Source organism: Pteropus vampyrus, unplaced genomic scaffold (genome assembly GCF_000151845.1).
Source record: "Pteropus vampyrus isolate Shadow unplaced genomic scaffold, Pvam_2.0 Scaffold56, whole genome shotgun sequence".
Classification (NCBI taxonomy): Eukaryota; Metazoa; Chordata; class Mammalia; order Chiroptera; family Pteropodidae; genus Pteropus; species Pteropus vampyrus.
The window spans coordinates 4,384,907-4,394,745 of NW_011888837.1; the positions used below are offsets into that span (position 1 = coordinate 4,384,907).

Here is a 9,839-nt window from a genome sequence, read left to right on the forward strand (position 1 = left end):
AGTTTCACAGTAAATGCAGCACTGTGCCCAAGACAGCTAACATCCTCGCTTCTCCAAATAATGAAACTGAGGCTCAAAGAAGTTAAGTAACCTGCTCAAAGTCAAAAAGCTTGTAAATGGCAAGGCTAGGATTTGAACACAGGGTGTCTGACTTCAAATCTCATGTATTCAAATCTTCTTTGCTTCTAAATCTTCTTTGCTTCTGCGGCTTCTCGCAAAACTAAAACTGTTATCATTTACAAAGCACTAATTATATCTCATGAAATTACACCCATTTTCCTTAATAACGCTTCTAATCTCTCTGTTTATGTGAGTCATTATTATCTCTATTTACAGATGGGGAAACCAAGAATCAATAAAGGTTAAGCACCTACCTAGCACATGGTCACTCGGCTAATACATGGTGGAGCAAGGATTCATGCCCAGGAGTACTGACCTGAAGAGTCCTACTCTTTTCCACTATCCCATGCTACCACCCTACAAGTGATTCACGAGAGCAAATGGTAATGATGGAAACATGTGACCGCTGGTTGACTTAAGATATTCCCATATCTGTCCCCTGAAACTAGCCCTGTCATTTGGTTCCATACACTACATTGTGCAGTATTCCTTAACAAGTTTGGGCATCTCTGAAAGTCCACTTATCCTGTACTATAATTTATTATTTGGATCAGAGTCTGTAATCCCATGGCACGTGAAAAGCCAATCACCAAAAAGCAATGCAAACTCAAGCCCCCGCCAAGCTGCCTTACAGCCAACCCCCGACCCCCAGGAAGTAGAGAGCCACAGAGTATTTGGGGGCTGGTAATATCTGAGGCACTGGGGGATCACTCATCTCATAGGGCTTTCTTGTAACAGCCTTTCAAAGCCACACAAGAAAATTCATATATTGACTATAATTAGATTGCTTAACTCTGGTTACCCAAGCAAGAGTTTACATCCTTAAACAATCTTGCTGTGGATTTGCAGGTGGACAGGAGTGGAGAAGATTCAGTTCAGTTTTTCATCCTTGAACATTGGTACTCAGGGAAAACAATGGTCTTTGAGAAGCTCAGAGAATGGGCTTTCATCTTCCCTTGGCAATGTAAGCTTTAAAAAAATTAAGTTACGCTTTCCCGTGGTATAAGTTGCCTTTAACTGCCAGATTTCAAGTAAATGGTGGCTTTTGGAAACCTCTGTTAAAGGAACATGTCTGTTGCCACCTGGAACAAGACAACTTTACTTGCAGTAATCAATCTGGACTAGGCCTGGATTTTTTTATCCAGTCAGCAGCAAATGCAAACCAGTGAGAGCAATTAAGCATGCAGTTATGAGTACCAATAAGAAAGGCTGCTCCAAGGATTTTTTTTTTTAATGATCTCAGTAACTCTTGTTCCTCTTTCCATACGGATTGGTGACAGTGGATGAAAGGGCAGAAGAAATGACCATCGGTGAAGTCAACTACTGGAGAAGTCTTCTGAAATGACTAGCTAACTCTTCAGCCCACTCATCTAGAGAGAAAAGAGAGATTCCCACACTTTGGAGAATCAATAAATGCATCTTTGCCTGAAGCTTATGGCTCTTTGAAAAGAGCAAGAATCCATGGTGAGACAAAGCAGCACAGACTTAGTACAAGATACCAAGCTGCTTAGTAGGTGGGTAGGCACAGACTTTGATGGACTGAAATGTCACCCAGCCCAGAGGCCTGGCTTTGCTACCAAAGGCTCTGCCCAGCCCAGGAAAGTAAGAACACAATAGACCACGCGCTTGCTTCTCACGCCCAGACCCACACCACTTCAAAGGCCACAGCAAGCAGCCAACAAACCTGCCTCTTCTGTGGTGTTTTTCATTTAGCTTCTTCTTGAAATGAGAAGGAAATAAGTTGGGCCCAACAGAGAGAGGGGTGTAGGGAGGGCGGGGATGGGGACAGATACAAATGATAGAATGTAAGTGAAAGCCTTTTTTAAAAGTCTAGACACAGTCATTTCCGTTCCTCTCCATCCTTCTTTAACCCTTACCTACCATCCCCAAGAAGACAAGGAATAAAGGAAGGCACTAGTCCACAGTGTTTGTGGAGGTGCAGATCTCCCCTGCGGAAGGTTCAGCCATGAGCTGTAAGTGTACCCCGCCCTACGCACGCGCACACCACACACACACACACACACACACACACACACACACACACACACACACAGCCTCACCTTCTCGATCGTCTGGTCGACGGCCTTCTGGAAGACCCGGGCCACCAGCAACGTGACGCTGGTCACAAGCAGCAGCAAGGACAGCGTCCCCACCGCGTAGAAGCAGCACCTGCCCATTCTCCGCTGGGCTCCCGGGCCGGGCCGTGACCCAACAGGACAGAGGGAGAAGCAGCTGCCGCGGTCGCCGCAGGAGCGAAACGCCGAGACCCTCGGGCGCCCACGGGCCGGGGGCGGTGCGCGCGAGCCCGAGGGGAAACCGGCTGGCTGGCCCGGGACGGGGACGGGCCGCTTGGGTTTCGGTTTCTCTCGCTAGGGCATCCGCGGCGCGGGCCTGGAGCGGCTCGGGAGCGAGAGAGAGGCGGTGCACAGGCCGTGACGCTCGCCGGCCGGCTCGCCGCAGCCCCGGGAGGCGACAGGCAGCAGCTGCGCGGGAAGGCGCGCGGGGCGGGGGCTGAACCCGCAGTCATGTGCCCCGCAGCGCAGGCGGCGATTCGGCCGGCGCGAGCCGCTCCCGGCCCGGGCGGCCCCCAGCGCCTGCGGCTCTCTAACCCCGGCCAGGCCCCGCCGCGCCCAGCCCTCCCGCCGCCAGCCCCGCCACCGCCCCGGAAAATCGCCTGTCGTCCTTGGCGCATTCACTTTCCCACAACGCGGATCCGTACTGCGGACCTACCGAGTGCCAAGTACTGGACATTCAGCATAGATAGCACATTGCCCCAGTTGTAGACAAGCTCACAAATTAGCAGGGACGCTGTTACAGCAATTACAGCACAGTGTAACGAGTGCTTTTATGAGGTGCGTGCTAAAATTTGTGCCAGCGAGCACGTTCTGCCCCGTGATTTAGGACACCACACTTGAACTGGGTTTTGAGGCATGTGTGTAAGGGTTGTCACGTAAGGAGCGTGCATGAGGGAGGGAGGAGGCATTCCAAGGAGAAGAAAAAGGTGTGCTAAGACATTAGGGGTGAAAGAGCAATATTGTAGGAGGAAAGAGGAAAGTTACTCTTGATTATAGGCTTAAGTGTGCAGAATGTGGAGTGGGCAGTGTTGAGCCTCTTGGGGTCAAATTTTGAATGGCTCATTGTATCCCATAGAAGAGTTGGGACTTTATCTCCCAGCAGTGGGAGTCTGCAAGAAGCTTCAAGCAGGTGGCCCTGACCTTCTTACCATAATGACCTGGGCGCCCAGGCTAAAGCCTGCACACAGCAGGGACTCAATAAATACTAGTGGAATGAATGTCAACTATATGCCAGGCCTTGGCTAGGTGCTTGCATACACCTACTTATTTAATACTCCCAGCATCCCTGCGAGCATCTGGCTGTTTGTCCCAGTCCCTACAATGCAGTGCCAGATAAGAGCACTGTGCAAGAGATTGATGAGGGAAAGGGACAAAGAGCTGGATCTGGGTGCAGGTGTGATCCTTGAAAAGGAAAGCGGCAAGGAAGTAAGGTTGGATGGAAGGAAGCATCTTATACTGTAGTCAATGCTAAGATTAAAGTTCAGCAAGTCCCTGGAGGTTCCTTGAGCCAAATTGGCCTGTTCCAGAAATCCAACAGTTGCCAGAGATAGGCCTCTTGTGCTTAGTCATAGGCTGGGAGCAGCCCTAGGAAACTGGCCTCGGCACTGACTTGGGGATGAGTATCAGAGGACAGATTTCAGAGCTCAGCCACTGGGGCAGGGCCATTGGTTAGTTACATTCTGCATTGGAAGATATGAGATGTACATTTGCTTGGCCACTATAGTAGTTATTATTCCATTTTACACACAAGGAAACAATGGCTCTAAGAGTTAAGCAACCTAACAAGCTCAACCAGTTTCCTAAGTGGTGGATCCTGCCTGCACCAGAATGCAGGCCTGATGGCTTCCAAAGCCCTTATGTTTTCTACCCTGTGCATTGTTGCCTCTGAGCTGCCATCAGTGAGAATCTGGGGACAGGGAGTTCAGCTGGGAGACTTTGCTAAGGACTTGGTGAGATGCTATGATGCATTAAAAGTGGTGGCAAATTCTTTGACACTCCTGTTGAGAAGTGTGGGTCTATACCAGCGGTCCTCAACCTTTTTGGCACCAGGGACTGGTGCTCCTATGAAAATCTAATGCCTGATGATCTGAGTTGTAGCTGAGCCAGTGATGCTGGCGCTGGGGAGCAGCTGCAAATACAGATGAAGTTTCACTCACTCACATGCTGCTCACCTCCTGTTGTGCAGCCCCGTTCCTAACAGACCACTAACTGGTAACTGTCCGTGGCCTGGGGGTTGGGGACCCCTGGTCTATATCTTCTTCCTTTAAATTTGGGCTGGAATTAGTGATTTGTTAAATCAACGTAATACGGTGGAAATCACCATACCCTGGAACTTCCGAAGTTCGATGATGATAAACACCTTGGAACTTTTGCCTGGGCCTCTGGAAATTGTTGCTCTTAGAGCCCTGAGCCACTACTAAGTCAGCTCCCCTGAGGTCTCCATGCTGGAGAGAATGTAGGAGAAACTGCAGAAAGACACCTTGAGCCTGCGGGAAGAGAGGTACCCTGTTGGCCCCCCACTCTCTCCAGCTATTTGAGTCTGGGGCCCCAGGCATAAGGAACAGAGTGGTCCCTCCTTGCTCTGCCTAAAATGCAAAATAAAGGATCATTTTCAGCCACTAAGTTTGGCCTAGCACGTTACTCAGTTTTAGATAACTGGAACAGATTATGAGAGCAGGGCTGACTCTGGGACATTGGAAATGACAGTGGCTGCCTACTCCCAGCTCTACTCAGCTATAGCTACTAAAGGTCTTCGAGCAGCAGCCCCAGAGAACCAGGCCTGGGGAAGGTCTGGAATTATTCAAGTCTTCCAAGCCTTGTGGTCACAGTGCCTGTGGGGTCTCCAGTCCTCATGTACCCACAGTCGGCAGCCTTTCCCTATCCTCAATCCTGCCCTGTCTCTCCTTTAGATTGAAGTTATCTACCTAAGCTCTTCCCTATGTCCCAGTTTGCTTAAGGGGCCATGCCAGCCTACTCACTCTCACTCATCCCCTTCCTAGGCATTGGATGGAGTCCTCTGCAGTCTGTGTCTTTTTCTTTACTAACTAGAAAAAAGAAAACCTGCCTGCCTGATTATTCAGCACCTGGAGGCTCATGCTCAGATTGAACCCTCCCTCCTCTTCCTAATGAAGACCAGATTTTCTGTTTGCTGGCTCCATTCTTAAGAGCAAACTCCATAGTTAACCATCCACTCCAGCCTTAGGTCACAAATCCTAGTTCAGTCTTCCTTCTCACTGTTCACTGATGTCCCTTCTTGCCTCTTGTCTGGGCCACTAGGGAGTAACAGACTGTGGGGATGGAGGGAGGGACCCAGATTTGATAAACACATCTCCATATGAGGAGAGTTTCCGAACAAGGGTGTCCAACTCAGCTGCCCTCGGTTCACCTTCCCTTAGAGGCTCTCTCACCTGGCCACCACCACTCTGTTGTTCCCACTGTCGGGTGTTTGGTAAGCTGCTTCCCCTTTAAAACTCTGGTCCAAACTGGACAAAAACCTCTTTCTTGATTCTTAGCACAGCTGACCAGACTAGCATTTTAAAGATGTACTAAAAACTAAGAGCAAAAAAGATCTAATTATAGAAAATACAAACGGCTTTAAAAAAACAACTCATGTTCCCAAAATTGCAGTCTGTGATCCCACAGTAATTTCTGTCTTGTTGTAAGGAGCTGACACAACCTTTTAGCAACTGGCCTGGCTATCTTGGTGTTGCGTTCCATCTTCTTCTCCACCCCAAGGCAGCTGCTGGCAGGGACTTTACCCAAAGCCCCCAAATTCTCATACAAGCTTCCCAAAGCTCCTTGGTACCTCCTTATTTCTGATCTATGGGACATGTCACCTCCACTGCTAATTGGCCCTATTAAGTCTTTTTTTGTGCCATAGAATCATATCACCCTACAAGTGGAACTCCACATCTCTGTAGAGGGAATGGCTGCTACATGGCAAGTACACAGACTAATAACCCCTTATCGCACTCTGGAGGGTCAGACGGTGTGGGAAGAGATTACTGCTGCTACTGGTTAGAAGGGGAGGCTGATGCCCTGACAGGAAGACAATTAGTTTTCCCGGCGACCTCACTATATCTAAAATCAGAAGAACAAGAACTTTGAGAATGGCGAGTGCCTTTAGGAATGAACGACTGTTGGTACCCATTACGAATTACACAATCATTCGGGACTTAGGAAAAGAACTTCCTTCACAGACTCTAAGACAGACTCCATGACAACAGACTCTAAACCCTGGGGAAGGAAGAAAGGTTTGTTGCGCCCCACCTTAAATTTAGAATATTGATATTATACTCAAAGGTTAAGCATATAGTCGTTGTGTACTTTTATGCTAAAGGTGTTAATGTGTTAAATGTAAACATTTAAAATACACCATAATTTTTACAACCCTGTTTGGTAGACAGTCTCCAAATATGATGGTCAACACCTCTTCCTTTCTTCATAGGCTCCTGCTGCTCCTGTGATCCAGGTGGAGTTTGTTCCTCTCCGCTTATGTCTGAGTAGGCCTTGGGTACTGCTTCGACCAGTGCAACGTGAAGAAACTGATGACAGTGACCGGGTCTAGATCTAGGCCTTAAGGGATTTGGCAGCTTCTTCTTTTACCTTCTCAGGCTCCAGCTGCCATGTTAGAAGCTCGGATTTCACGACTAGGTGGAGAATGACCCTGGAGAATGACAGGCCATCAGGGACGTCACAGCCCATCTAACTCCCAGGTGAATATAGTCGTATGCTACATGGAGCAGAAACGAGGCGCCATCCCGGCTGAGCCCTGCCCAAACGACAGAATTGTGACAAAATGAATGAAGGTGAATGAATGAATGTGTTTTAACTACTAAGTTTTGGGGTGGTTTGTTATGACATGGTAGATAACTGAAGCACCACGTTTTGTTATTTATTAATTATTTTAATAGTCCAGGAGTCTAAAAACTAAGGGAAGTGACCGTAGGCCTTGCTTACTTTGTGATCGGCTTGGCTCCAAGAGGTTTCTAAAATTCTTGACTTTCTTACAATTATTTGAAGGTGATCTATAAAATGTACCATCACAGCCTAGTGATTTGACATTTATTTCTAAATGTTTGTGGAGTATCCTTAACCCTGAGCAATGCAGGATCCCTAAGAAAAAATTTCTGTCTCCTCTCTTTCTATCTTACCAATCGGCCCAAACTTCTTGCATCTACAGAAAGAACTCCTTTATGAGATAGTTACAGCTCTCTGGATTAGAGCTTCCTTACCATGTATCTGATGACACTCTTCCAGCTTGCCCAGGCAGAGAGAATCCGGGAAGTTGTGCATGACTCTGTCTGCTGCCTCCTCCAGCCAGGAAACTCTATGGCTCCCTCATTATCATCCTTGCACCCAAGCCAGAAAAATCTTTTCTAGTTTGTTTGGTTTTGCTTTTAGCTTTATTCTGCTTGTTACAGGAAAATGAAAATCCTCCCTCTTCAAATCCTTCTCCCTTTTTGTTCCTTGAAGTTGAAACACAACAACTAAGAAGAAACAACCTATTTCCTTGTTCCCTTCCCTCCCCTGAAACTACAAACATAGTCTCCTCTAACTGACAGATTAGGGGGAGGAGGTAGTGGAGGAAAGAGGAGAAAAGAAATAGTGGGCAAAAATATGTCAACAATATTATCTGCAGCTTGTACAAGTGCCAAGCACTGTGCTGGCAGCACTTCATTTAACCCTCACGGCCCACAGCCTGATGGAGTAGATACTCTCTCTCTATTTTAAGGATGAGGAAACTGAGGCACAGAGGAGTTGACAAAGTAATCCTAAATCACATGGCCAGTTAGAAGCAAAGCTAGTATTGAAACCCAAGTCTGTCAGACACTTAAGCCAAGCTCCTAGCCTCTTAACCACTGCTTGAGACTTCTGGCTTTGTGTTTTCTGAGAGCAAAAGGAAAAACAGGTGAACATTGATGAAAAAGCTGTGCAGTACTAACATTCTTGGTGACGTGGGCAACCAAGAGGGGCAGTGGGGCTGGCATTATTTGTTTGAGAGAGAGAATACTTCTGCTTGTCTGAGCTTGATGTTGGACTAGAATGGGGATCCAAGAACGAGCTGCAGGTTCCCTTCAGCCTTAAGGGAGCTAAAAATATAATTTCTGATGTATGTTCTGATGCAAAAAGTATTGTAACCTGTTCTCACTTGAAGTAGTTTGAAGGTACTATCTAGAAGCAAATGAAACTAGAGTTGTTTGTTCAGATAGCCGTTCGACTCAGTGTGGCAAAGCCAGCATATTATGAAATATCAGGGCAGTCTGATTCCTGCACGTTATGAAATCAGGGCTAAACAAACAACACAGGAGTTTACAGTTATTCTCTAGTGATTTATTTCATAGATAGTTGTTTCAAATGTGAAAGTTAAATTTGTTCAGTATCTATCTCTGGTGGGGAGAAAGAGGCAATGGGGAGTGAAGGGGGAAGTGAGTGAAGGGGTCAGGGCATCCTCTCAGCTCTGAGTGGTGGGGAGGAAGCATTTGGCTGGGGACTGGTTGTGGTAAGGGTTGGGGGTGGGAGTTAAGGTATTAGACTATGGGAAGGGTTAAAATAAGACTTGCACCTCACTTATAACTTAGTGCCCCACAGGACTGCTGGCCACCACACTGACCTCATTCTCTGAAATGCTTTGAAATGATTATCCAGGAGTCTCCTGTATGGATCCAACTTCAAAGATTATTATTCAGCTAACTTTACAACTGTTGGTTTCGAAACATTTCCAGTTCTCTGGTAAACAGCAAACATTGTTTCCTTTTAGCCTCAATAAAGAATGTTTTAGTATATTCATGACTAATGATTGCTTCAACTAAATTGCAGGCTGTCCTGAGCAGCACTGTTTTCCTGCATTTCTAATAAAACCAGAAGAAACAAAGATACCAATCATGGTTCTTCAAAAAGTTAAATAGAGACTTACCATATGTTCCAGAAATTCCACTCCTATGTCTATACCCAAAAGGTCTAAAAACAGGTATTAAACAACTATTTGTACACAAATGTTCATAGCAATATTATTCACAATAGCCCAAAGTGAAAACAACCCAAATGTCTCTCATCCCATGAATAGATAAACAAAACGTGGTCGATCCATACAATGAAATATTATTCAGCCGTAGAAATGAATGAGGTACTGATACATGCTACGACACGAATAGATCGTGTAAATGATATGCTAAGTAAAAGAAGGCAGACACAAAAAGTCACATAGTGTATGACTCCATTTATGTGAGATATCCAGGATAAGTAAATCCTTAGAGACATAAAACAGATTGGTTGTTGTTAGGGGCAGGCGTAGGAGGGAATAAGGAATGATTGCTTAATGGGTATGAGGTCTTCTTTTGGGGTGATGAAAAGTTTTGGAACTAGCTAGAGATAGTGGTTGTAGAACAATGTAATTATACTAATGCCACTGAATTGTGCATTTTAAAATGGTTGGTTTTATGTTATGTGAATCTCACTTCAATAGAAATATATAAATCACAGGGGAATTTTATAAGAAGATAGAATATATGAAGGAGATGTATAGATATTGAACACTCCTGAGGATTTTATTTTCCTTTCTCATATACTGTTTCTGATTTGAGTGATAATCACTCTTAGAATATGATCTTTTGAAAAATTCAGTAATGGTAAGAGAGTTCTAGA

At 46.0% G+C, this 9,839-nt stretch overlaps 1 protein-coding gene and 2 long non-coding RNA genes across 6 annotated transcripts in view; 1 reads left to right on the forward strand and 2 right to left on the reverse strand.

The window, feature by feature from the left end:
• Positions 1–2,571, reverse strand: part of SCARB2 (scavenger receptor class B member 2) — a 59,245-nt gene extending 56,674 nt beyond the window's left edge. The window contains exon 1 of one of the 2 annotated variants that reach the window (XM_011360568.2): positions 2,181–2,571. In XM_011360568.2, coding sequence (XP_011358870.1) covers positions 2,181–2,297 — 117 coding nt within the window. In that variant the 5' untranslated portion in view covers positions 2,298–2,571. Of the gene's footprint in view, positions 1–1,808; positions 1,845–2,180 lie in introns of those variants that run through there. The other variant, XM_023530877.1, reaches the window with a different exon arrangement.
• A 144-nt stretch (positions 2,572–2,715) lies between these two features.
• LOC111739980 lies at positions 2,716–8,980 on the forward strand. Of its 3 annotated transcripts, none has more exons than XR_002780429.1 (3): positions 2,716–6,448; positions 6,643–7,003; positions 8,777–8,980. It is a non-coding gene; the product is annotated as an uncharacterized LOC111739980 (long non-coding RNA). The 3 variants fall into 3 exon arrangements; XR_002780428.1 differs by having other exon boundaries at positions 8,787–8,980; XR_002780430.1 differs by having other exon boundaries at positions 8,844–8,980.
• LOC105292365 overlaps positions 6,519–9,839 on the reverse strand; it is a 23,391-nt gene continuing 20,070 nt past the window's right edge. The window contains exon 3 of the long non-coding RNA XR_895907.2: positions 6,519–6,966. This is a non-coding gene — a long non-coding RNA (uncharacterized LOC105292365). The remainder of the gene's footprint in view (positions 6,967–9,839) is intronic.